The sequence below is a fragment of the Carassius carassius genome, chromosome 31 (assembly GCF_963082965.1).
Source record: "Carassius carassius chromosome 31, fCarCar2.1, whole genome shotgun sequence".
NCBI lineage: Eukaryota > Metazoa > Chordata > Actinopteri > Cypriniformes > Cyprinidae > Carassius > Carassius carassius.
The window spans coordinates 13,539,466-13,566,987 of NC_081785.1; the positions used below are offsets into that span (position 1 = coordinate 13,539,466).

At 39.7% G+C, this 27,522-nt stretch overlaps 2 protein-coding genes and 1 pseudogene across 8 annotated transcripts in view; 2 read left to right on the top strand and 1 right to left on the bottom strand.

The window, feature by feature from the left end:
• Window positions 1-14,773, top strand: part of LOC132111593 (E3 ubiquitin-protein ligase HECTD1-like) — a 32,097-nt gene extending 17,324 nt beyond the window's left edge. For 2 of the 7 annotated variants that reach the window (XM_059519031.1, XM_059519029.1), the window contains 19 exons: window positions 707-883; window positions 2,107-2,940; window positions 4,044-4,265; window positions 4,479-4,657; window positions 4,977-5,133; window positions 5,529-5,751; window positions 5,863-5,917; window positions 6,222-6,404; window positions 6,769-6,982; window positions 7,069-7,151; window positions 7,307-7,434; window positions 7,531-7,732; window positions 8,395-8,532; window positions 12,096-12,703; window positions 13,056-13,134; window positions 13,583-13,676; window positions 13,910-14,060; window positions 14,241-14,385; window positions 14,496-14,773. In XM_059519031.1, the coding sequence (XP_059375014.1) occupies window positions 707-883; window positions 2,107-2,940; window positions 4,044-4,265; window positions 4,479-4,657; window positions 4,977-5,133; window positions 5,529-5,751; window positions 5,863-5,917; window positions 6,222-6,404; window positions 6,769-6,982; window positions 7,069-7,151; window positions 7,307-7,434; window positions 7,531-7,732; window positions 8,395-8,532; window positions 12,096-12,703; window positions 13,056-13,134; window positions 13,583-13,676; window positions 13,910-14,060; window positions 14,241-14,385; window positions 14,496-14,633 (4,010 nt within the window). In that variant the 3' untranslated portion in view covers window positions 14,634-14,773. The remainder of the gene's footprint in view (window positions 1-706; window positions 884-2,106; window positions 2,941-4,043; window positions 4,266-4,478; window positions 4,658-4,976; window positions 5,134-5,528; window positions 5,752-5,862; window positions 5,918-6,221; window positions 6,405-6,768; window positions 6,983-7,068; window positions 7,152-7,306; window positions 7,435-7,530; window positions 7,733-8,394; window positions 8,533-12,095; window positions 12,704-13,055; window positions 13,135-13,582; window positions 13,677-13,909; window positions 14,061-14,240; window positions 14,386-14,495) is intronic. The other 5 variants (XM_059519033.1, XM_059519034.1, XM_059519032.1 and 2 more) reach the window with 5 other exon arrangements.
• Window positions 14,774-15,462: 689 nt separating this feature from the next.
• LOC132111594 (AP-4 complex subunit sigma-1-like) lies at window positions 15,463-18,346 on the bottom strand (annotated as a pseudogene).
• Window positions 18,347-25,934: 7,588 nt separating this feature from the next.
• The window catches only part of LOC132111595 (striatin-3-like), a 28,460-nt gene continuing 26,872 nt past the window's right edge, over window positions 25,935-27,522 (top strand). Inside the window, exon 1 of the mRNA XM_059519037.1 lies at window positions 25,935-26,401. Within this exon, the coding sequence (XP_059375020.1) occupies window positions 26,153-26,401 (249 nt within the window). The 5' untranslated portion in view covers window positions 25,935-26,152. The remainder of the gene's footprint in view (window positions 26,402-27,522) is intronic.

Here is a 27,522-nt window from a genome sequence, read left to right on the forward strand (position 1 = left end):
GCCCTACACGTTTCATGTCTGCTTGTTCTGTGTGCATGAGAACTGTTTACTCCCACTGACGTTCCCATGTGTGCTTCAAAGACGCCGCAGATATTTCACAGACACAGGGCTCGACAGTGTGAGCAATTCAATCACAAATAAAATAGATGTGCGTGAACTGTAAAATGTATTGAAGGAGCATGTGTGCGAATAAAGCGAAGTCCCTCCGGGTGAGTTTTCTTGAATTTACTGTCATAAAAATCGATTGCGCAAGTGACAGTTCCTGTATCAACTGATGTGTGACATTCCTGTGTGATGATTTGAAGTGGTTTGTGCATTTTGAGAGGGAAAGAGAGAGCACGCGCGGTGATTCACTTATGCTGTTTATAAAATTATGTCCCACAGAAGGTTTTCAAATGACTTTATTTAATGAAGAAATATGAATTGCACCTCACCTTCAGCATAATGATTATTTTACCCGCAACAGAGACTGAGATGTAATAGAAGTAGCTTTGAAGAGTCATCTCTCATCACGACAGTGTTGGATTAAGTAAATGAAATGATCAGGCTAACATATGAGTCATTAAAAGGAAGCTTTTTAGCAAACATGTCATTTTAATTTGTCTACACTATCACATAAAATTACCTTCCTTAATTGCATGCTATTTAAATGTGCTTTGTCTTTGCTCATTTTTGCAATCAGTTGAGGATTGTTCTGCATTGTCAGGTAAAGCAGTGAAGGAGGCAGAGGCCAACCTGAGACGGCAGCGCCGGCTCTTTCGCTCTCAGGTGATGAAGTACATTGTACCAGGGGCACGGGTGGTACGCGGTATCGACTGGAAATGGAGGGACCAGGATGGCAATCCTGCTGGAGAGGGCACTGTGACTGGAGAGGCTCATAATGGTGAGGACCAATGTCACTTTTGTTTTCTTAGTGTTTGCATCCAACCATTGATAGCTTGTATAGGACAGCACAATGTGTAATGCTTATGCCATAGCAGATTTCTGTACAACGGTGTTCAAGGTGTCACTGCATCGGACCACTACATGAAAAGTTTTTTACTGCCCAATCGACAATGGAGTTCAGTGGTACTTCAATGTTTAAGGGAAACAAATTGTGAACATCAAGTGCATTTGCATGTTTTGAGGAGCTTTCTGCAGCAAATCCATCACAAGTGAGGGGTGGTGATGGAGTTACCCATTACTGACGTGCACACAGTAAAACAGAACAAAGGTTAAATCACATTGGACTTGTTTTCCCAGCATGCCTCAGAGGGGCTGCTTTCAGATCAGCCCTTCTTATTTTCAAGTATCTTCACAAATACTTTAGTGTAGTTAAAGAAAACAACCTATGGCTGGGTTGATCTGAAACCAATCTTTCTTCCTGTGTTTACTTTACTGATCTGACGCTGTCCTCTTGCTTCTAAGAAAATCTGTTTCACACTCTGAAGTTCAATGATAAGTGTTAGATTACTACTTTTTGCTCTCTGCAACTGTCACTCCATACTTTTTTGTTTTTATTAGTTTGCTATTTTGAAGTACAAGCTTTATCCCTCTCCCCCAACTTAACAGGTAACATTTTTGATGTCCTACTCGTATTATTTTAAGCATTCACTCTGTTGCTATTGATTCTTTGGGAAGCCATGTTTCCGTGTGTAAAACAGCATTTTTAACCTGTCTCCATCAGTCAAGTCAAGTGCATGTTGATGTCACAATTTGCCAGCTCCGAATGAACTCCATTGCAAGTGTAATTGACACTGACCAAAATGATTCTTCTGTTCTTTTTCTCAAGTGGCTTCGTAGCTTGGCATTTGCAAAATTCTACTGCCTTGTTTTATTTATTTTTATTTGTCATTTTCTGTGCTTCATGTTTCTACCTCACCGCTTCACCTGGACCAGAGTGATTTGGGCTTCTTCTTAGATGATTGCAAGTATATTGAATATGAAATAGAGAGATTTTGTAGAGATCTAAAAATCTAATTGACCTCATCCAATGATCTTGGTTTATTCTGTTATTTCTGGTCCAGTGTCAAGCAAAAGCTGTTGTCTTTGACTCGCTGCTGTCTTTCTCTGCTCTCTTGCTGGGTCTCACCCGTTCATATCCCCCCTCCCTCCCCCACTTTCCAGGCTGGATTGATGTCACCTGGGATGCCGGTGGCTCAAACTCGTATCGTATGGGTGCGGAAGGGAAGTTTGACCTCAAGCTTGCGCCAGGGTACGACCCTGAGTCAGCGCCGTCACCCAAACCTGTCTCATCCACTGTTGCAGGAACGCCGCAGTCCTGGAGCAGCCTGGTGAAAAATAACTGTCCAGACAAGGGTGGCTCATCCTCCACAGCAGGGGCCAGCTCCTCTAGCCGCAAGGGTAGTAGCAGTTCGGTGTGTAGCGTGGCCAGCAGCAGCGATATAAGCCTCAGCTCCACCCGAGCAGAGCGCAGAGTCGAAAGCCTGTTGGAGCAGGGAATAAGCATCGGAGGAGGGCCTTCGGGGGCGGAGGGCCAAGAACCAATTGTTGTGCTTTCTACAGCTGATGCTGGCTCTGCCTCCAGCACCAGCACACTAACTGCAGACATTGGAAGTGAAAGTGGGGAACGTAAAACACCAGCACCCGATGGCACTTCAAGACAGTCAGACGAGTCAATGGCTATCTCTATGGGAATCGTGAGTGTGAGCTCACCAGACGTTTCAGAGTCATCTAGTAAGGACGTTGCATCCCAGAGGCCCTTGTGCTCTGCTACCAGTGCACGACTGTCTGTCAGCTCACTTTTGGCAGCTGGAGCGCCCATGAGCTCCAGTGCCAGTGTCCCCAACCTGTCCTCTCGGGAGGCCAGCCTGATGGAGTCGTTTGTTCGCAGAGCACCTAACATGTCTCGTACCAATGCCACCAACAACATGAACCTGAGCCGAAGCAGCAGTGACAACAACACTAACACACTGGGACGCAATGTAATGAGTACTTCCAGTGAGTATCTTCAGCTCCCCATTTTTCTAACAGCCAATATAAGGTTTAGGTCAGTGGTTCTCAACCTTCAGACTTTGGACTTCAGAACTGTTTTAATCTATGGGCACTTTTAGTTTCTACAAATTTAAAAGTAACTTCAATAGTCAAAATGAAAAGAATCCAGTTTCAGGATTTCTGAAGTTTTAAAAGTTGAATTATCTTTTTATCCAATGAATTTACTCTCCAAGTAATCTGTCATTTACTGAATAAGGATTTTTTCAGAGGTTCTACCAAAATAAAATATTTTAGAATTAGCATAACTACCGTATTTTCCGGACTATAAGTCGCACTTTTTTTCATAGTTTGGCTGGTCCTGCGACTTATAGTCAGGTGCGACTTATCAAAATTAATTTGACATGAACCAAGAGAAAACATTACTGTCTACAGCCGCGAGAGGGCGCTCTATGCTGCTCAGTGCTCCTGTAGTCTACACTGAAAACATAGAGCGCCCTCTCGCGGCTGTAGACGGTAATGTTTTCTCTTGGTTCTAAATAAATGCAAATTTTCCTCATCATGACGTATTTTTGGACTGATGCGACTTATACTCAGGTGCGACTTGTCTGAAAAATACGGTAGTAAAAAGTAATTAATTCTAATAATGTCTAAGGAGTTTTAAGATCTAATTAATTTACCAATCACACTGTTCTCAGAAAAATTATAGTTAGAAGTGCACTCTAAAACATGTTAGTAGAGAAATAGAAAAAGGAAAATAGTAGTATTTCCTGTCTTTTGCCACCATTACTTTGCTATGCCTTAGACTAGATTTGCATTAATAAAATTTCATTTGCTTGTCAGGCCTTTCCAAGATGTTTTATGAACCTTATTTCTCATTATGTAACCGCAACCATTTTGTTGGAGGAGTATGGAGTTACATCCTGCTCTGGATTATTTAACTGTTCTGCGAATATTAACATGACTCAAATTTTTGCCATGATTTGCGTATTGCAGCCTTTTGAAGCATGTTTAGTTTGTAGAGCGAGCTCTCAGTTTTCAGTTACCTGCTTATTTAGTTATTTTTGGAGACTAACCACCATTTTTATTGATTTGATTTGTTTTGTTTGCAGCTTCTCCTCTCATGGGTGCGCAGAGCTTTCCTAACCTTACAACCACTGGTACCACCTCAACTGTCACAATGTCCACTTCCATAGTAACCAGCAGCAATAATGTAGCCACGGCAACTACAGGTTTGTCCGTCGGCCAGTTGCTAAGTAACACGCTGACGACCAGCCTGACTTCTACATCTAGTGAAAGTGACACAGGTCAGGAGGCTGAGTTTTCGCTCTATGGTAGGCCATGTTACATTTATTAATCACTCTCTCTCTTCCCTCATCCGCTGTTGTTGTAGTACACACCCTTTTGTCAGCAGATTTGTTTTTGGCAAACTAGTTTTTTGTGCTTATTACTAAGCTAATTATCAGTCTTGTTCTCTGAATTCATCTCCTTGATTTATTTTTTGCAATATTAAAGCTGATTATTTTCAATGATATTCTATCACTCAGACTTCCTGGACAGCTGTCGGGCTAATACACTGCTTGCCGAGTTAGATGATGAAGAGGACTTGCCAGAGCCAGATGACGATGATGATGAGAATGAGGATGACAATCAGGAGGAACAGGAGTATGAGGAAGTTCTGGTACGGTCCAGGGTCAACCTTGGTTACCACGTTCATATTCATAGGGTAAAACCTGTTGTAGTTTCAATAATAGTCCAGTGGAAATCCTTTGTTTTTGGTTTTCTTCGTGATCTCCTTTCTGGGTTACCTGAAATTTGGTGTTTGTATTTTTTTTTTTTTTTACTTTGGTGAATAATGGTGGATTTATTGGTTAGGAATGTATTTGTTGTTCCTGTTTTATTATTATTATTAGTTTGTTTGCTCGTTTACTAGCATGTTTTCTCTGTGTAGCATGTTAGGAGAAATGTGTTGCACGTTTACAAGCAGTTGAGCATTGTGTGTAAGAGAGCTATACCATTTTGCTTTTTCAATGGTGGTCTGAAAGGAGGAAGAGGAGTATGAAACCAAAGGGGGTCGTCGCAGGACATGGGACGACGACTTTGTGCTGAAACGACAGTTTTCTGCTTTAGTACCTGCATTTGATCCTCGACCAGGCCGGACTAATGTCCAGCAAACTACTGACCTGGAAATCCCTCCACCAGGTACTGTTGATGCTGTAGAAAGGGGATTGTTATTTTTAAAGCATTACACTATGATTTAGTATTTTTTCATTTTCAGTTTAGTTTGAGTAATTTTTTGTGACATGCTTTTTTTATTTAATATTTTCTTCTATTTAGCTTTAATTAATTTTTATTTTAGTGTTAGTGATTTTTCTACTTTAACGCAAGCAAAAATGAGCAACATTACCTTGGGAGCTAACTGAAGAAAGTTTCCATTATTGAAATATATTTATATTTTATTTTATTTCAGCATTATTTAAATTAATAAACACATTTTTATCGTTTTTGTTAATAATGACACTGGTTGGCTGCTGAGTCAAGCACCGCAATCCATTTTGATTTTTACATTGCAAAAATCATGTTTAATGTGCTCCTAGGTACACCTCGCTCAGAGGTCCAGGAGGAGGTTGAGTGTGCGCCTTCACCCCGTCTGGCTCTCATTCTGAAAGTGGCAGGTCTAGGGACGACGCGAGAAGTAGAACTACCTCTCAACAACTACAAGTGCACCATTTTCTATTATGTCCAAAAGCTTCTCCAGCTTTCATGCAATGGTGCTATTAAACCTGACAAGCTTAGACGCATCTGGGAACCTACATATACGTGAGTCAATCATTTCACAGCTGTTTTTCTTATCAAATTGTTTCCATTTTATGTAGTGTGTTCTCCTAGACATCTGTTAATAAACGTTGTTGTTGTTGTTGTTTTTTGTAGGATAATGTATAGAGAACTGAAGGACTCTGATAAAGAAAGAGAGAGTGGAAAGATGGTAATGACACGTTTTTAATGTCTCTACCTATCCTCCTTTCATTCATTTACTCACTCTCTTTGGCTCATTCAAATCTTGGCTGTTTTTTTTTTTTCTGTGGTTGTCCACGATGAGTAAATGCTCCTCCTCAGTAAACTGTCTGTCAGCCGTCACTAACCTTAAAACCAGGAGACTGTGAAATGACTCCCAGTGGTATCTTGTTAAATGCACGGGCCTCTCTAGTGGTTAAACCTACTGTAATGCATGTGTATTGCGTGAGACTTTACAATCAGGAAAGACCAACATTTGGTTCTTCCTGTTGTAGGGTTGCTGGTCTGTAGAGCATGTGGAACAGTACCTTGGCACAGATGAATTAGCAAAGAATGACTTGATAACCTACATGCAGAAGAATGCAGACTCAACTTTCCTGCGCCACTGGAAATTAACCGGCTCTAATAAAAGTATTAGGAAAAACAGAAATTGTTCGCAGCTCATAGCTGCATACAAGGTATAAAATGCCATCGAATGTGCATATATCTATACATACCATCTTTATTTTCCCTTCTCTGTTTTTCAAGTATTTTTCTATTTCTTGCTTGACTGTCACTTGTGTAGCCACCTGTTACTGTCCTTTTGTGAATTTTCTATCCTAAATGGGTGTAAATGTTGTTCCATGAGAGTTTTTAGGGTTCATTGTGGACTTCTCTATTTGGTTTGATTTTTAACTTTTTGTTGTTGTCTTTGGCCATAAACTATATAATTTTGTAAGAATGCAGTAATTGCATTGGTATAGGTCTGTTGTGATTTGTTATAAAATGGTTGGGAGGAAGAATTCCAAGTAGTTTGTGTTAAAAGTTCATACGGTTTTTCAGGACTTCTGTGAGCATGGCTGCAGATCTTCAGGGCTGAGTTCAGGAACGTTGTCCGCCACGCAGAGCTGTGATATTCTGAGTGCTGCACGCGAGCAGGCTCAGGCCAAGGCGGGCTCAGGACAGAGCGCCTGCAGCGTAGAGGACGTACTGCAGCTCTTGCGCATCCTCTTTACTATCGGAGGAGAACCCTCATCCGGCCGCACACTACAGGAAGGTAAGGAGTTTATCTGCACAATATTGTCTTTTAATCTGTTATTTTCTCCATTAGTATGCATACAGAAGTCAAATTTCTTTGTGTAGATGTGGAAGAGCTGCAGTTCAATGCATCACCTGAGGAATTCACCAGCAAAAAAATTACAACCAAAATCCTGCAGCAGATCGAGGTAATTTGATGTGTTAATTATGCATGTTAAATACATTAAAGATACAATACCGTTCAAAGGTTTGGGGACTTATTTAGCAAGAATGCTTTAAATTGATCAAAAGTGACAGTAAAGATGTGTAATGTTACAAAATATTTCTGTGTGTTGTCTTTTAGGAACCACTGGCCTTGGCTAGCGGGGCTCTCCCAGATTGGTGTGAACAGTTAACCAGCAAGTGTCCTTTCCTTATACCATTTGAAACCCGGCAGCTTTATTTTACCTGCACTGCATTTGGAGCCTCCAGGTCTGTGATCGTAGTATTGAAAGAGATTTTTACTTCATACAATATTCTAGAATAGTGTGTGAAACAGCGATTTGAGACTTTTGCATCTCTCTCTAGGGCTATTGTCTGGCTCCAGAACCGAAGAGAAGCCACTATGGAACGTTCCCGGCCTTCCACAACGGTTCGCCGTGATGATCCTGGCGAGTTCCGTGTAGGGCGGCTCAAGCACGAGCGTGTCAAGGTGCCTCGCAGAGAGAGTATGATGGAGTGGGCTGAGAGTGTGATGCAGATACATGCTGACAGAAAGTCTGTACTGGAGGTAAACGCCACAACATAATGTTTGCTCAGAAATTGTGTGGTCTTAAAATCTGAGACTGCTAGTGATTAATGCTTTTGTTTTCACTACAGATTATATTTTCATTGTACATGTAAATGTACAGTTTTACAGCATTTGGCATGTTTTTTTGTTTTAATGATAGCAACACTGGAGCTCTCCACAGTTTGATAATCAATGCCATTAAGTTTTTGCATAGAAAAGACTCCTAGATATGGTTTAGTAGTTGTTTTTATTTGTTTTTTTGTATTTGATTTTTTTTTTAAATCCTGGTACTGTTTATTCCCAAATTGAAATGACAAAAAATCCAGGTTTTCAGTGTGGTTTCAAGCTTTTGCACCTCAGTGTATTGGCTAAGATGTTTTCTTCTGTTATTTCTGCTGCAAATTAAAATTTTGCAAGTTTCCAACTATTAACTAAAATTGGGAGCGTTGAAACATGATTCATTTTGTAATTTCTGTAAGTTTCACGTTTCTCATTCTGTATGTTTCTCAATGTTATTTTTCTTTAAATTATATTTAATAGTATTTTTATGTAATAAAATCATTCTTCCAGTGGCTCCCTGCTTGAGAACCACTGCTCTATAGCAGTTAAAATCCGTTTCAGGGTGTTTGATGAAGACTGATAATGATTGTTATTTTGCACAGGTGGAGTTCCAGGGGGAGGAGGGCACTGGTCTTGGACCCACTCTGGAGTTCTATGCTCTCGTGGCTGCAGAGTTCCAGAGAACTTTCCTTGGAATCTGGCTCTGTGACGACGACTTCCCGGATGATGAGTCACGTCAAGTAAGTATTTAGCCGTTTCACCTTAAGGCACCAGTCCAGATATGACACATTGTTTTTAATTAGATTATTAACCCTCGGCAAACATGCCTATGCCTTTTGTGGAATTGTTTCCTTATAACTCCGAAAAGAACTTAAATCACTCATTTTTGGGGCACAAATAAGGGCAATACATCATTCGAATCTGTAAAGGGTCTACTTTTATTTGTAAATGCTCATAATAACAAAAAGGTTGTGTTTTCTGCTGTCTCAGTCTCCGTAAACAACTTTCTGAAACGCATCACTAAAATGAACCAAAACTCAGAATGCTTTTGACACATGAAAAATATATATATATATATATATGTGTGTGTGTGTGTGTGTGTGTGTGTGTATGTATATATACAGTGGGCACGGAAAGTATTCAGACCCCCTTAAATTTTTCACTCTGTTATATTGCAGCCATTTGCTAAAATCATTTGTTAATTTTGTTTCCTCAATGTACACACAGCATCCCATATTGACAGAAAAACACAGAATTGTTGACATTTTTGCACATTTATTAAAGAAAAACTGAAATATCCCATGGTCCTAAGTATTCAGACCCTTTGCTCAGTATTAAGTAGAAGCACCCTTTTGATTGAATACAGCCATGAGTCTTTTTGGGAAAGATGCAACAAGTTTTTCACACCTGGATTTGGGGATCCTCTGCCATTCCTCCTTGCAGATCCTCTCCAGTTCTGTCAGGTTGGATGGTAAACGTTGGTGGACAGTCATTTTCAGGTCTCTCCAGAGATGCTCAATTGGGTTTAAGTCAGGGCTCTGGCTGGCCCATTCAAGAACAGTCACGGAGCTGTTGTGAAGCCACTCCTTCGTTATTTTAGCTGTGTGCTTAGGGTCATTGTCTTGTTGGAAGGTGTACCTTCGGCCCAGTCTGAGGTCCTAAGCACTCTGGAAAAGTTTTTCATCCAGGATATCCCTGTACTTGGTCGCATTCATCTTTCCCTCGATTGCAACCATTTGTCCTGTCCCTGCAGCTGAAAAACACCCCCACAGCATGATGCTGCCACCACCATGCTTCACTGTTGGGACTGTATTGGACAGGTAATGAGCAGTACCTGGTTTTCTCCACACATACCGCTTAGAATTAAGGCCAAAATGTTCTATCTTGGTCTCATCAGACCAGAGAATCCTTCAGGTGTTTTTTAGCAAACTCCATGCGGGCTTTCATGTGTCTTGCACTGAGGAAAGACTTCCGTCTGGCCACTCTGCCATAAAGCCCCGACTGGTGGAGGGCTGCAGTGATGGTTGACTTTATACAGCTTTCTCCCACCTCCCAACTGCATCTCTGGAGCTCAGCCACAGTGATCTTTGGGTTCTTCTTTACCTCTCTCACCAAGGCTCTTCTCCCCCGATAGCTCAGTTTAGCCGGACGGCCAGCTCTAGGAATGGTTCCGGTCATCCCAAAGTCTTCCATTTAAGGATTATGGAGGCCACTGTGCTCTTAGGAACCTTAAGTGAAGCAGAAATTGTTTTGTAACCTTTGCCAGATCTGTACCTTGCCACAATTCTGTCTCTGAGCTCTTGAGGCAGTTCCTTTGACATCATGATTCTCATTTGCTCTGACATGCAATGTGAGCTGTACGGTCTTATACAGACAGGTGTGTGGCTTTCCTAATCAAGTCCAGTCAGTATAATCAAACACAGCTGGACACAAATAAAGGTGTAGAACCATCTCAAGGATGATCAGAAGAAATGGACAGCACCTGAGTTAAATATATGAGTGTCACAGTAAAGGGTCTGAATACTTGGGACCATGATATTTCAGTTTTTCTTTTTTTTTATAAATTTGCAAGAATGTCGACAATTCTGTGTTTTTCTGTCAATATGGGCTGCTGTTTGTACATTTAATGAGGAAAAAAATTTACTTAAATGATTTTAGCAAATGGCTGCAATTTAACAAAAAGTGAAAAATGTAAGGGGGTATGAATACTTTCCGTACCCACTGTATATGTATGTATGTATGTATGTATGTATGTGTGTGTGTGTGTGTGTGTGTGTGTGTGTGTGTGTGTGTGTGTGTGTGTGTGTGTGTGTGTGTATATATAAAGCTTGAAGTGTCTACTTTTAAATGAATTAAGTCATGTTAAAACAAATATTCTCTGATGAAAAAAATTCAAATGAAACTAATGCGAGGTCCAGTTTTTCCTGTCTGAGTTCATTATATGTAATGTGACCACTATTCATATGGTAATCATTCATGTGAAATGTGTGAACCTGTAAACGCCCACATCACCTCTGTAAACAAAACCTGAAGATTCATCAAGTTCATCTCTCGTCGCTTTGTACCAAATTTTGCCACCTAAAGGGGTTAATCTCATCATCAACAACTGAGCCAATAAGCATACACCATGCTTTGTGTCTAATTCAGTGATTGGCTCTGGTGAGGCATCAAGGAAAACACGTTACATGACCATTCATTCACACTGTAGCATCATGCTACATAAGAACAACTCATAAAATGTATTCTATGCTCTTACTCAAAACTCTTTAAACCACCATTGAGTGTTTTCATTAACTTACGATTGTGATCCAATGTGTGTCTTGGCCATATGATGTTGAAGAAACGTGTTATTTGTAGCCTTTTACATAAAGGTAATTGCTACACCTGCATTGCTCATGTAAACACCGTATTATGAAAATAGGCAGAATCAAAAATGATTATACTGAATTAAAATCATATACTGTCGTAATAGTGTTTATTACCTTCAGTTTCATCCCTATAAATGTTTTTCTGAAAGTTCTCTGATACATGTTCATCTTCGGACACAGGGCAGGTTGTGGACGTGTAATATGAGGGACATGTGAACAGCGAATGAGCTTCCTTTGAGTCAGAACCATGATCATGGAAGAGAAAACAGGCAGACAGCACTGGAAGCAGCTAAATGAATAGAAATGATGATTCTGTTTAAGCTGTTTTTAAATGAAAACACACTAAGGACATTAGTCCTGGGAACTTCAGCAGTGAAGAAAGGTCTTGTCTATCTCCTGAAAAAGCAGACTTTTTTTTTGAAGAACTGCTGAGTGATTTAAAGATCTTGAATATGCAGCAGTGAGCCTCACATCACTGAAAACGATTTGATCTTTATTTAAACTATTTGCACTGATTTATGTTGATTACGTTTTTTTCCTTAGTGCAGTGGCTCGCAAGAGTCTTTGAGTCTGTTAAAACCTCAACAAATGAAAAAAAGAGGTAATGTGTAATGCAAGTATTTTGAGGTAATGTAATCGTTCAAATGGATTTCATAAAATTGAATTTCAACAAAAAATACGTTCATGAACTGATATCGAATTTCAATATCGAAATTCTTTCGAACTATACCCAGCCCTACTCAAAAACATAAACATGTACATTCGTGTTGCCTACATATTATTGTAGCACAGTTTGTGCTGAATACAGTGTAATCAGACTTTAGCCATATGTTTTCTTTAGACGTATATTTTGAAGATACTGGAAAAAAGCAGAAATCCCCCCTGACCCCAGAGGGTTAATTAACTTTACCATTTATTTATTTATTATTTATCAGGTGGATCTGGGCGGAGGCTTGAAACCACCAGGCTATTACGTGCAGCGTTCCTGTGGCCTTTTCCCTGCTCCCTTTCCTCAAGACAGTGACGAACTGGAGCGTATCACCAAGCTTTTCCTGTTCCTTGGCATCTTTTTGGCCAAATGCGTCCAGGACAACCGTCTCGTGGACCTGCCCATATCCCAGCCTTTCTTCAAGCTGCTCTGTATGGGCGACATCAAAAGCAACATGAGTAAGCTACTTTATCAACCTCGTGGCGAGTCTTACTGCCACTTCTCTGAAATCCAGTCCGAAGCCTCCACCGAGGAGGGTCAAGACACATACTCGGTGGGTAGCTTTGATGAAGACTCCAAGTCCGAGTTCATCCTTGATCCACCCAAGCCCAAGCCACCAGCTTGGTATCATGGCATCTTGACCTGGGAGGACTTTGAACTGGTGAATCCTCACAGAGCACAGTTCCTGAAAGAGCTGAAGACACTGTCTGTGAAGCGCAGGCAGATCCTGGGTAGTAAGAGTCTGTCAGAGGACGAGAAGAACACACGGCTGCAGGATCTCATGCTGAAGAACCCTATGGGCTCTGGCCCACCACTTTGTATAGAAGATCTAGGGTGAGAGATAAATATCACTTTGTATATTAATCAAAGAAAATTAGACAACAAATAGTTTACAGTCTCCTTGTAATACATGTTATGCAGTCTCCTTGTTGTACATTTACTTTTGTAAAACCAGGTAATATACATAATCACGACCAAATAACTTAAACCAAACCTTCACCGTACAGTAAATGCATGTTATTTATATTACTCTGTACTTAATTTTGGTGTAATATTGTAACAAGGACAGATTTAAAAGCATAACCTAAATGTAGTTTGAGATGTTTCATGAATGTTACTTCCTTGGTTTCTGCAGGTAGTTTTAATTACCGACGTTACTCATCTAATGTCTTATTTTTGTTATTAGATTAAATTTCCAGTTCTGTCCATCATCCAAAGTACACGGTTTCTCAGCAGTAGACTTGAAGCCCAATGGAGAGGATGAGGTATGTTATATCTTGTTCGGACACACCATCTAGTGTCCTGTAAAATCCTGATAATGCAGCCATTCAAAACAATCTGCCTCTCTATTAAACTGAATTCATTTTTTGTGGTTTTGATTATTTTGTGTATATGCAATGCATATTTTTTTTACACCTGTATTTGTATTGCGGTGCTATTACCCTTAGTACCACTGCTTCTTGCCATCTAGAAAAAATTACACTACTATTCAAAAATTGTGGGCCAGTAAGATATTTTCATCTATTCGGTGTTCTAAAATATAAAATTAATAATTTCAAAAAATAAATGTATCATACACGGAAGATTTCATGACAAAACATTTAGTGAATGAATTAATTCAAGGCTAAAAAAATATTACTGACCCCAAACTTCAGGACTTTGGTGTATATGGTGAAGATATGAATGCTAATAATTCTACTGTCCTCTCATCAGATGGTCACTGTGGAAAACGCAGAGGAGTACGTAGAGCTCATGTTTGACTTCTGCATGCACACAGGAATCCAGAAGCAAATGGAAGCCTTTAGAGGTATGGCAGGATTGGCAGGCTTCAAATACTCTCATGCCATGTACTCATGTAACTAGGCTATACATCAGTTTATTATGAAATATTATTAAATTTTTATTCTTTAGTTACAAGTATGTTGCCAAATGTGAAATGTATACAGATACTTCTTTAGTTTTTTTGTGTGTGTTTGTGTGTGTGTGTGTGTGTGTGTGTTTGATCTGTTCTAATTGCAGCCTGTATTTGTTTTGCTACAGATGGCTTTAACAGGGTGTTTCCTATGGAGAAGCTCAGCTCATTTAGTCATAAAGAAGTGCAGATGATCTTGTGTGGCAACCAGTCTCCATCCTGGACCGCTGAAGACATTGTTAACTACACAGAACCTAAACTTGGCTACACGCGGGACAGGTAGACAGTACTGTTATTTCTACATTTTATGATGTGATGCTGGCTATAATGGCTGAATAATATGGTACATGTAAATGTCTTTGAAATAAAGCTTTCTAAAATATGTCCAATAAATTAAATAACTTACTTGGCCATATTCCATACAGTATGTATCATGCTGATTATTTAATTGTATTTCAGTCCTGGTTTCTTGCGCTTTGTTCGAGTGCTGTGTGGAATGTCATCAGACGAGAGGAAAGCCTTCCTCCAATTCACCACAGGCTGCTCGACCCTGCCCCCTGGTGGACTGGCCAACCTTCATCCACGTCTCACAATAGTCCGGAAGGTGTGCAAGAATACAATTTATTAAAATCTATAATGCTATAACCCTGCCATTAAGTTAACTTAAGAACTAAGAGTCTCCCTTCATACCTGCTGTTGTCTTTTCTCCTCTAGGTTGATGCTACAGATGCCAGCTATCCTTCAGTTAACACGTGTGTGCATTACTTGAAGTTGCCGGAATATTCCTCTGAAGAGATCATGAGAGAGCGCCTCCTCGCTGCCACTATGGAGAAGGGCTTCCACCTCAACTGAGCATGCTCTCCCTACATCATTGACCAACTCCCATACTGGTGAAGCCCGTCGTGTTTTGTTGCAGAAAATAAAGCTGTGCTCTGATGAAATCCTTTTTTTCCTAAGCACCTCACATGTACCCAAATAAACCGGAAAAACAGTCCCATTGCCGCTCCACTAGCTCTTGAAACTCCACTGACTGCTTCACAAGGTCTTTCCCAGGTCACTCTAACCGCTTTAAGGGCTTGAGCCGCTGGCAGCCAGGGTAGTCTCTCCTCAACTACTGCGTTTACTGTCATTGTAAATTTTGGCATAGACCATATTTTTCAGCCCCAGATATGACCATCTGCAGCGCCAGACCCTGGACACAAGCACACCTGCTTCAGTAGAGTTAACTATAGAGTGTTTGGGCATTTCCTTAACCGGTTTTAAGTTTTACTAGTGCCTGCATTGTTGAAATATTAGGATTTTTTTTTCCTTTTCATTTGTTTTACTTAATCTGTCTGCGTACAATCATGCACATGCTTTTCCTTTTTTGCTTCCGTTACTGTGAGTATGTTTTCAACTGTTCGTTGCCCTGCTAAAGGATCAAAGTCCCCGAGTGCATTTGTGTAATTTTACAATAAAGCTATAGATACAGAAACACTGGTTCTGTGTGCAAGGCACATTTAAAAAAAAGAAAAAAAGACAGAGCAAAAAGCAAGCTGTGCTTTCCCTTGTATTTTCTTTGTATATTATAAACATTTATTTAACTCAAGTTGCAGTTTGCAGTAAACCAATATTTTCAAATGTGTATGCTCCAAAAATAATCATTAAAATGTTTGCAAAGTATCAACACTGTCTTGTTTGATTTTTCCAGCTGATGATGAACTGACTCAAATGTTTCTGTTCCTGAATGTGATTCAGTTTCATACTTTTTTAGAGGAACTTTTAGACATCTTTGACAATGCATTAAGGGGATATTACAGATCACATCAAAATTATGTTAAAAACGATTTTATGGAAAACTGACCCTAATGTTAGACTATAGTGAGAAGCTTTTATTTCTATTTGTAACATTGGATCAGCTTTCAGCCATCTTGTCCAGGGCCAGTAGTGGTGCCAGTATCCAGTTCTTGTTTGTCTCCACAATGTGTCCATTCAGGATCATTTTATCAAGTATAATGTACACTTTATCTAAATTGAACATGATCTGATTGTGCATTAAGGAATTAAATCCTCATTTAAATACTCATGTATCATTAAAGAAATAGTCAAGACAAGATTGGTCAACAATACTTGATGTGAAATTCCACTTATAAAGGATACACCCAGCTCACTCTGTCCCAAAAAAAAGGAAAACCTAAATCAATTGTAAGGGAACATAAAACATTTAATATATGTCTTTACTCCGTTGTAATACTCCTTAAATAAAATGTCAATACACACCACACGACTGAAATACTTGTCTAACACCTCGACGAAGTTGTGCACGAGTTCATAGACTGAAGAGTTCATTCTATGTGAAAGAGAGCAGAGACCATAAATCAGATTTCAAAAACTACAGAGTGAATATACCACTAATTAGAACATTTCACCAAAAATACAGCTAACCTCATTTTCAGTGATGCCAACAACAATAAAAAGAGGTGCATACTGTTGATAGACCAGTCTGTGGTCCTTATACTCCACAAATGAACACTGAGCAAGAAGAAATACAAAATAAGACTTAAGACATCTTGAGTTCAGCCGCAGATTTTAATTCTGAACAGTCAAGTTTAAAGATTTTTTCATTAAACAACCACAGATTTTGAAGTCTACAAGGTGGGAGTACATACTTGTATATGTAAATTATATGTGTAGATGCATAGATATGTGTCACACAGTAATGCTTGCATAATGTGTAGTCGTGGCCAAAAGTTTTGAGAATTACATAAATATTGGAAAAGTTGCTGCTTAAGTTTTTATAATAGCAATTTGCATATACTCCAGAATGTTATGAAGAGTGATCAGATGAATTGCATAGTCCTTCTTTGCCATGAAAATGAACTTAATCCCAAAAAAACCTTTCCACTGCATTTCATTGCTGTCATTAAAGGACCTGCTGAGATCATTTCAGTAATCGTCTTGTTAACTCAGGTGAGAATGTTGACGAGCACAAGCCTGGAGATCATTATGTCAGGCTGATTGGGTTAGAATGGCAGACTTGACATGTTAAAAGGAGGGTGATGCTTGAAATCATTGTTCTTCCATTATTAACCATGGTGACCTGCAAAGAAACGCGTGCAGCCATCATTGCGTTAAATAAAAATGGCTTCACAGGCAAGGATATTGTGGCTACTAAGATTGCACCTAAATCAACAATTTATAGGATCATCAAGAACTTCAAGGAAAGAGGTTCAATTCTTGTAAAGAATGCTTTCAGGGCGTCCAAGAAAGTCCAGCAAGCGCCAGGATCGTCTCCTAAAGAGGATTCAGCTGCGGGATCGGAGTGCCACCAGTGCAGAGCTTGCTCAGGAATGGCAGCAGGCAGGTGTGAGCGCATCTGCACGCACAGTGAGGCCAATACTTCTGGAAGATGGCCTGTTGTCAAGAAGGGCAGCAAAGAAGCCACTTCTCTCCAAAAAAAAACATCAGGGACAGATTGATCTTCTGCAGAAAGTATAGTGAATGGACTGCTGAGGACTGGGGCAAAGTCATATTCTCAGATGAAGCCCCTTTCCGATTGTTTGAGGCATCTGGAAAAAGGCTTGTCCGAAGAAGAAAAGGTGAGCGCTACCATCAGTCCTGTGTCATTCCAACAGTAAAGCATCCTGACACCATTCATGTGTGGGGTTGCTTCTCATCCAAGGGAGCGGGCTCACTCACAATTCTGCCCAAAAACACAGCCATGAATAAAGAATGGTACCAAAACACCCTCCAACAGCAACTTCCAACAATCCAACAACAGTTTGGTGAAGAACAATGCATTTTCCAGCACGATGGAGCACCGTGCCATAAGGCAAAAGTGATAACTAAGTGGCTCGGGGACCAGAATGTTGAAATTTTGGGTCCATGGCCTGGAAACTCCCCAGATCTTAATCCCATTGAGAACTTGTGGTCAATCCTCAAGAGGCGGGTGGACAAACAAAAACCCACTAATTCAGACAAACTCCAAGAAGTGATTATGAAAGAATGGGTTGCTATCAGTCAGGATTTGGCCCAGAAGTTGATTGAGAGCATGTCCAGTCGAATTGCAGAGGTCCTGAAAAAGAAGGGCCAACACTGCAAATACTGACTCTTTGCATAAATGTCATGTAATTGTCGATAAAAGCCTTTGAAACGTATGAAGTGCTTGTAATTATATTTCAGTACATCACAGAAACAACTGAAACAAAGATCTAAAAGCAGTTTAGCAGCAAACTTTTTGAAAACTAATATTTATGTTATTCTCAAAACATTTGGCCACGACTGTACACTGCTTGATGTTTCTGTTGTTTATCAATATATCTCCCATGAGGGACAGTAATATTTGAATGTCTGTTTAGTTGTCTATATTCATAATATTTCACACGGCAAACAGTGGCTAGTGATACAAGTGATGTGGTTAAACATTCATTTGGAAGTAAATGTTTCTGATCTCTTCCTTCCTCCGCTCGAGGCATCCCCTGACCACGTCAGCTTCAAGAGCTGCTCTCTTCCCAAGCTCCACTTGTTCATAATACTTGGACAGGCGAGTCTGCCCGTTTGTTTACCATAAGTAGGAACTTGATCATAGTAATTCAGAAGAGTAGCCAACGCTAGGAAGGAGGAGAAATTACGTCATTACGTCTGCAAACAACTGGAAGGGTTAAAATATATATGTATGCATGTATGTATATGCATGCAGATGCTTTTATCCAAAGCGACTTACAGTGCATTCAGGCTAACAAGACTTTAGAAAGACTTGCAGTCATAAAACAATTGTAATGTGTTCATTTAAGTGTCAGCTACAGTGCACACCTTATACATTTTTTATATATATTAAAATAAATTCTAAAAACAAGACCCATTTATCACTTTCAGGCACATTCCTGTGAAAGTTTTTTTTTTTTTTTCTCACGTTCCCTTACGAAAATTAGCCATGGTTTTAACAGTAACACCAAAAATCATCGTTCTTGTAGCCATGGTAAATGCAATTTAACCATGGTTTTGTTACTTCAAATAATAATTTAAAAAGAAGTATTAATATACTGTAATATTTTTTGTTGTTGTTGTTGCTATAAAAACAGACCTAAGCCATCAATAGCATTTAAAATGACTTAAAATGCATTATATAAAAAAAAAAAACAATGATGCAATAGTGATTGGTTAATAATAACACTGTTAAAATACATAATGTAGGCAAATACAAAATAAACAATTGATGTACATGTTATTACAAATGCCTGCAAAGGGAGCCAAATGTCATGTAATTGCTGCTGTTAAACTTATAGGACAATCAAATCCTTGTTTAGGCTACTGACCAAACATTTAATTAGCTTTACTTAATATTTCATTTTTGGCCACCTTTTTGCTATAGATGACACAGCCTTTATAATTTCTTCAACAAAAAATGTGCATATCACAACCCTTAAAAAATAAACCATGGTTTATCATAGTAAAACTGCTTAATTTCCTTTTCCATGATTTCTGAATGCTCGAGACTATAAAATAAAATAGAGTCATAATAAAGTTCAATTCGATTCAATTTATGCATTTAGCGGACGCTTTTATCCAAAGCGACTAACAGTGCATTCAGGCTATCAATTTTTACCTATCATGTGTTCCCGGGGAATCGAACCCCCAACCTTGCGCTTGACCCTGCTTAGGGCACCCATTTGGGCAGGAGCAGCCCTGTATATACAGGTCCTTCTAAAAAAAATTGCATATTGTGATAAAGTTCATTATTTTCCATAATGTAATGATAAAAATTAAACTTTCATATATTTTAGATTCATTGCACACCAACTGAAATATTTCAGGTCTTTTATTGTTTAAATACTGATGATTTTGGCATACAGCTCATGAAAACCCAAAATTCCTATCTCAAAAAATTAGCATATTCAATTCAATTCAAGTTTATTTGTATAGCGCTTTTTACAATACAAATCGTTACAAAGCAACTTTACAGAAAATTATGTTTCTAAAATATTTAGTAGTAGCTAGTAGTTTGTGCACGTTTGACAGGATTTTATAAAAATAAAAATAATAATAATAATAATACAAGACGTAGTCAGCTAGATGATGAACTATCAATATTATTAATTAATAGTAATTATATGATGCAGTCACACATGTAGCAATAATTGTTAGTTCTGTTTGTTGATTCAAGGTTAGGATCATCTGGGGTCCTCTGAGGGTCAGCATCATCTCTTCTCAGGTGTTCTGGATCCAGACTGGAGCTTGTGTAAATCCTAGTTACCACGGGATGTAAATCCCGTGGCAAAACATAGAAACAAAATAGAGACATCATTAGCATAGCTGCTGATCCAACAAAGTAAAATTAGTTTAACCCAAGCTAAAGAATAAAAATGCAGATGCAACTACACTCACAATTTAAGAGATACATTATTCGAATGCTTGGCGAAAGAGATGCGTTTTTAATCTAGATTTAAACAGAGAGAGTGTGTCTGAACCCCGAACATTATCAGGAAGGCTATTCCAGAGTTTGGGAGCCCAATGCTGTAAAAGCTCTACCTCCTTTAGTGGACTTTGCTATCCTAGGAACTACCAAAAGTCCAGCGTTTTGTGACCTTAGGGTGCGTGATGGGTTGTAGCGTGGTAGAAGGCTAGTTAGGTACACAGGAGCTAAACCATTTAGGGCCTTATAGGTAAGTAATGATAATTTGTAACTGATACGGAACATAATAGGTAGCCAGTGCAGAGACTGTAAAATTGGGGTAATATGATCATATTTTCTTGACCTGGTAAGGACTCTAGCTGCTGCATTTTGGACTACCTGTAGCTTGTTTATTGACGAAGCGGGACAACCACCTAGAAGTCCATTACAATAGTCCAGTCTAGAGGTCATGAAAGCATGAACTAGCTTTTCTGCATCAGAAACAGATAACATGTTTCGTAGCTTGGCAATGTTTCTAAGATGGAAGAATGCGGTTTTTGTAACATTGGAAATATGATTTTCAAAAGACAAATTGCGGTCCAATATAACACCCAGATTTCTGACTGTAGAGGAAGTAACAGTACATCCGTCTAGTTGCAGATTGTAATCTACAAGATTCTGTGTGGTGTTTTTTGGTCCAATAATTAATATCTCTGTCTTATCCGAATTTAATTGGAGAAAATTATTTGTCATCCAATCTTTTACATTTTTAACACACTCTGTTAGCTTAGATAATTGGGAAGTTTCATCTGGTCTCGTTGAGATATATAGCTGAGTATCATCAGCATAACAGTGGAAGCTAATTCCGTATTTTCTAATAATATTACCAAGGGGCAACATGTATATTGAAAATAGAAGGGGACCTAGGACGGATCCTTGTGGCACTCCATATTTTACTGATGATAAATGAGATGACACCCCATTTAAGTAAACAAAATGGTAGCGATCGGACAGGTAGGATCTAAACCATCTTAGAGCCTGCCCTTGAATACCTGTATAGTTTTGTAATCGATCTATGAGTATGTCATGATCTATGGTGTCGAACGCAGCACTAAGATCAAGTGAGACTAGAAATGAGATGCAGCCTTGATCTGACGCAAGAAGCAGGTCATTTGTAATTTTAACAAGTGCAGTTTCTGTGCTATGGTGGGGCCTAAAACCTGACTGAAATTCTTCATACAGATCATTTTTATGCAGGAAGGTGCTCAATTGAGCAGACACAACTTTTTCTAAAATTTTAGACATAAATGGAAGATTTGAAATAGGCCTATAATTTGCCAGTACACTAGGATCTAGTTTTGGTTTCTTAATAAGAGGCTTGATAACCGCCAGCTTGAATGGTTTTGGGACGTGACCTAAAGATAACGACGAGTTAATGATATTGAGAAGCGGTTCTTCGGCTACAGGTAACAGCTCTTTTAGTAATTTAGTGGGTACAGGATCTAATAAACATGTTGTTGGTTTAGATACAGTGATAAGTTTATATAGCTCTTCCTGTCCTATATTTGTAAAGCACTGCAGTTTATCTTTGGGTGCGATGGATGAAACTGAAGTGTTAGACGCTGTAGAATCTACATTCGCTATTGTATTTCTAATGTTATCTATTTTATCAGTGAAGAAATTCATTAAAGGCATTACTATTTAACGTTGGTGGAGTATTTGAATCAGGTGGCGTCTGGTAATTTGTTAATTTAGCCACTGTGCTAAATAAAAACCTTGGATTGTTTTGGTTATTTTCAATGAGTTTGTGGATATGCTCTGCCCTAGCAGTTTTTAGAGCCTGTCTATACCTGGACATACTGTTTTTCCATGCAATTTTAAAAACTTCCAAGTTAGTTTTTCTCCATTTGCGTTAAAGACTACGAGTTACTTTCTTGAGAGAGTGAGTATTACTGTTATACCATGGCACAGTACGTTTTTCTCTAACCTTTTTCAATTTGATGGGGGCAACAGCTTCTAATGTATTAGAGAAAATAGTGCCCATGTTGTCAGTAATTTCGTCTAATTCATGTGTATTTTTGGGTACAAATAGCAGTTGAGATAGATCAGGCAGGTTATTTGCGAATCTGTCTTTGGTGGCTGGAACAATAGTTCTGCCCAGATGGTAACGCTGAGACATATAGTTAATATCAGTTATACGCAGCATGCACGATACAAGGAAATGGTCTGTAATATCATCACATTGGGGTACAATATCTATAGCAGTAAGATCGATTCCATGCGATATAATTAGATCTAGTGTATGATTAAAACGATGAGTGGGCCCGGTGACATTTTGCTTGACTCCAAAGGAGTTTATTAGGTCAGTAAACGCAAGTCCTAATGTATCATTTGCATTATCAACGTGAATATTAAAATCTCCCATGATTAGCGCCTTATCAACTGTAACTAGAAGGTCTGAGAGGAAATCTGCAAATTCTTTTAGGAATTCTGTATACGGCCCTGGTGGTCTACACACAGTAGCCAGAGCAAGAGATACATTAGATTTCTTTTGCATGTCTGACAGTGTAACATTTAGCAGAAGTATTTCAAAAGAGTTAAACCTGTATCCTGTTTTCTGGGTAACATTGAGAATATCACTATATATTGTTGCAACACCTCCTCCACGACCAGTCTGACGGGGCTCATGCTTATAACAGTAGTTTGGTGGAGTAGACTCATTTAGACCAAAATAATCATTTGGTTTTAGCCAGGTTTCAGTCAAGCAGAGTACATCAAAACTATTTTCTGTGATCATTTCATTTACAATAACTGCTTTGGGTGTGAGTGATCTAATATTTATGAGCCCAAACTTTAAAAATTGTTTTTGTTCATTTACTTTACATTTTTCTGGTTTAATTACGATAAGATTTTTTCTAGATCCTACATTATATTATATTTTGACCTCACTATTCGGGGAACAGACACAGTCTTAATAGTTTTTACAGCACAAGTACTTTTATCATTTAAGCGGGTGGAACAAAACTCATCATAATAGTCATTAGAGAATTGTCTTACTAGTCACATGGAGCGAAGTGTCCTGGAGATGTTGTCAGAGAGCAGCTCCGCTCCGATTCTGCTGGGGTGTAATCCATCAGCGCGAAACAGCCTAGGACGCTCCCAGAAAAGATTCCAGTTATTAACAAATAGCAGTTTCTGTTCTTTACACCATGACAACAACCATTCATTTAAAGCAAAAAGTCTACTGAACCTTTCGTGTCCTCGGCGATACGTGGGCAGTGGTCCTGACACGACGATCGTCGCCGCGGGCGTCGTGCTGCGAACCGTCTCGATCAGGCTGCTGAAGTCCCTCTTCAGCGTCTCCGTCTGCCGCAGCGTGGTGTCGTTAACCCCGGCGTGAAGCACGACCGCTCTGGGGCTCTCGTCGACCTTCAGGGTCGCGGGTATCTGCGCAGAAACATCGAGAACACGAGCACCAGGCAAACAATGAGTGTGCACTTTACCTTCGGCTAACGTAGCACTTACGTGTCGGACGATGGAGTCTCCGATGATCACAGCGTCGCGTCCTGTCTCGCGGAGGGGAGCGAAGCGGTTCCGGATGGAGATGTCGAAGGCAGGAAGGGGAGAAGTCGTGAAAAGGTTCTCTAAACAAGCTATTAACCTAATCATCTGAATCAACCAATTAACTCTAAACACCTGCAAAAGATTCCTGAGGCTTTTAAAAACTCCCAGCCTGGTTCATTACTCAAAACCGCAATCATGGGTAAGACTGCCAACCTGACTGCTGTCCAGAAGGCCATCATTGACACCCTCAAGCGAGAGGGTAAGACACAGAAAGAAATTTCTGAACGAACAGGCTGTTCCCAGAGTGCTGTATCAAGGCACCTCAGTGGGAAGTCTGTGGGAAGGAAAAAGTGTGGCAAAAAAAGCTGCACAACGAGAAGAGGTGACCGGACCCTGAGGAAGATTGTGGAGAAGGATCGATTCCAGACCTTGGGGGACCTGCGGAAGCAGTGGACTGAGTCTGGAGTAAAAACATCCAGAGCCACAGTGCACAGGCGTGTGCAGGAAATGGGCTACAGAGAAGCAGCACTGGACTGTTGCTCAGTGGTCCAAAGTACTTTTTTCGGATGAAAGCAAATTTTGCATGTCATTCGGAAATCAAGATGCCAGAGTCTGGAGGAAGACTGGGGAGAAGGAAATGCCAAAATGTCTGAAGTCCAGTGTCAAGTACCCGCAGTCAGTGATGGTCAGGGGTGCCATGTCAGCTGCTGGTGTTGGTCCACTGTGTTTTATCAAGGGCAGGGTCAATGCAGCTAGCTATCAGGAGATTTTGGAGCACTTCATGCTTTCATCTGCTGAAAAGCTTTATGCAGATGAAGATTTCATTTTTCAGCACGACCTGGCACCTGCTCACAGTGACAAAACCACTGGTAAATGGTTTACTGACCATGGTATTACTGTGCTCAATTGGCCTGCCAACTCTCCTGACCTGAACCCCATAGAGAATCTGTGGGATATTGTGAAGAGAAAGTTGAGAGGCGCAAGACCCAACACTCTGGATGAGCTTAAGGCCGCTATCGAAGCATCCTGGGCCTCCATAACACCTCAGCAGTGCCACAGGCTGATTGCCTCCATGCCACGCCGCATTGAAGCAGTCATTTCTGCAAAAGGATTCCCGACCAAGTATTGAGTGCATAACTGAACATAATTATTTGAAGGTTGCCTTTTTTTGTATTAAAAACACTTTTCTTTTATTGGTCGGATGAAATATGCTAATATTTTGAGATAGGAATTTTGGGTTTTCATGAGCTGTATGCCAAAACCATCAGTATTAAAACAATAAAAGACCTGAAATATTTCAGTTGGTGTGCGATGAATCTAAAATATATGAAAGTTTAATTTTTATCATTACATTATGGAAAATAATGAAGTTTATCACAATATCCTAATTTTTTGAGAAGGACCTGTGTATATATATATATATACATATGTATATACATATATATATATACTATGATCAAGTGATTTGTAAACTGATTATTAAAATAATTGTTTTGGTGAATAATCATTTTCACCAAAATACCACAGTTACCACAACTATTGTTAATACTGTAAAATTATTACTGCTAAGTGGATTGTTTGGCAGAGCTTGTCATGTGACGTCATCATGGCAGCGTCCATGAGGGGGCGACCTGCTCCATGTAGAAAAATACAGCTCTTTTTTTTTCATTTGATATTTTTCACAGTGGCTGTTATATACTTTAATTATTTTATTTTTAAAGAGTGTGAAATATTTGAAATTAGCAAAAGAAAAGTGCACCGAAAAGAAAAGGGTAAATTTCATTTTTTTACTCTGCCCTACTATATATAGTAAATAAAATGATCACATTTGTTATTTGTAAATTGATAAGATAATTTCTTTAGAACCAATAGTTTTCACCAAAATATCAGTTACTACAATTATTGTTACTACAATAAAATTGTTAACGGTGGATTTTTTTCATCTTTGTGTACATCATTAAAAAAAAAACATTTCAAACGTGCTCTTAATTTTTGTAGGAAAAAAAAATCTGAAATAAAATTGAGCGGAACCTTTAAATTATGAAAAGAAAAGAAAAAAATGCCTTTATATCAGTTGAAGCTATTTTATATTTTTACTTACGTCTGACCTACTTTATGTCTATCTAATTTTCAAGGCCATATTTTAATATCTTCAGGTAGAGCCAGTCGCTGATGACTCCAGACAGCGCATCCCATCATGCAGCGCGCGAGCCAGTCCTCCCTCCCTCCCCCCTCAGCAGGAGACTCACATCCAGGGATCGGACTAATGGCGGCCGGCAAATCCGTGCGCTGACACGAAACCCACAACAGCCGCTCAGGTGCCAACCGATTTCGTGGGGTGGGCAGGGCGACGTAGCATCGCTACACGAACGGTAAAGAAGGGAGGGCTGAGGGGAAACAATCGGCGACTTCTAGCAGGACTTTCCTATTTTTAATCATGGATGAACAGCCCGGCGGAGGAGGAGGAGGAGGAATGGCCGCCCAGAGACAGCAGCAGCAGGGCAACAGCAGCATTAATCCCCAGATCCCCAGCAATGGAGGAGCGCCTATGGTTCAGCAACAGCAGGACGAGATGCCCAGGCCCCAGCAGTACACGATCCCGGGGATTTTACACTACATCCAGCACGAATGGGCCCGTTTCGAGATGGAAAGGGCCCACTGGGAAGTGGAAAGGGCCGAGCTCCAGGTAACGTTACAGACCCGTGGGTTTGCTGACACACTAGTTAGAAACTTCAAATTGCCATCAAATCGGCTGCTTTATTTGAAGACTTAACGTTTATTTATTAGGCAATTTACTACAGCTCTCGCGAGCTTCCTATCCGCCCCGTTTATGCTTAATTTAAACCCTGCCGTCATTCTAAATAAACGAATCTGTCAGCACTCCAAGTAACTTACGCGTGACATGACATTAGTATGCTTACATTTTAATACAGGGATCTAGTGCGACGCTCGTAGTGTGGATGGCCTGAGCTAAGCTAAGCTAATGTGACATCGCTGTGTATTAACGATATTGCGCGACTCTCGGTACGATCGAGTCAGATTATTTTATCCGCGAGCACAGGAGCGGGTCTGATAGTCGTTGTTGCGGATTAATCGTGTCACGAGAAGGCGGCATCTGTCACCGAAAGCCAGGAGACTTTGTCAACTATTCTCTTGTTCTGCCATTTTGTTTTGGTCAATATGGCGTCCCTTCTTTTATTGATCCTTGCTAATAGCGTTCACTTTCACACCTCACTGTAAATGTCGTGTTTTTGTGACACTCTCTATCCGTTCTTTTAAAACAATATAAAGTAAACGAATCCGTTTCTTTCTATTTAACCTGAGAGTTCACTGAGGAGAAATGTTAGGCAGACAGTCACCGTTCACCTTCATTCTGTGGGAAGAGACCGAGATACAGTGGAAGTGAATGGAGACCGAGACTGCGAGCGGCTAACATTATGACCAACATCATATATACTTCACATAAGAAAGTTATACAGGCTGGGAAATACACGAGGGCGAGTAAGTGATGACTTAATGTTCAGTTTTGGGTGAACCATTCCTTGAAGAGTGCTGTGAGCAGATAGTCTCGTTTTGCTCCACATTTGATGTTTCTGATGGATCATTCGCCTTATTTAAATATCTGAATGTATCAGCAAATATATAACACCGTCATATTTATTTATTCACCCTGATGTTTTTACCAAACCAGACTTTATGTGTGACACAAAAACCATTTGACCGGTATTGTGTATGCAGGTTTTGACAGCCAAACCTTTAACAGCTGCAATAACTTGTTCTTAAAGGAATGGTGTACTCAAAAACCAA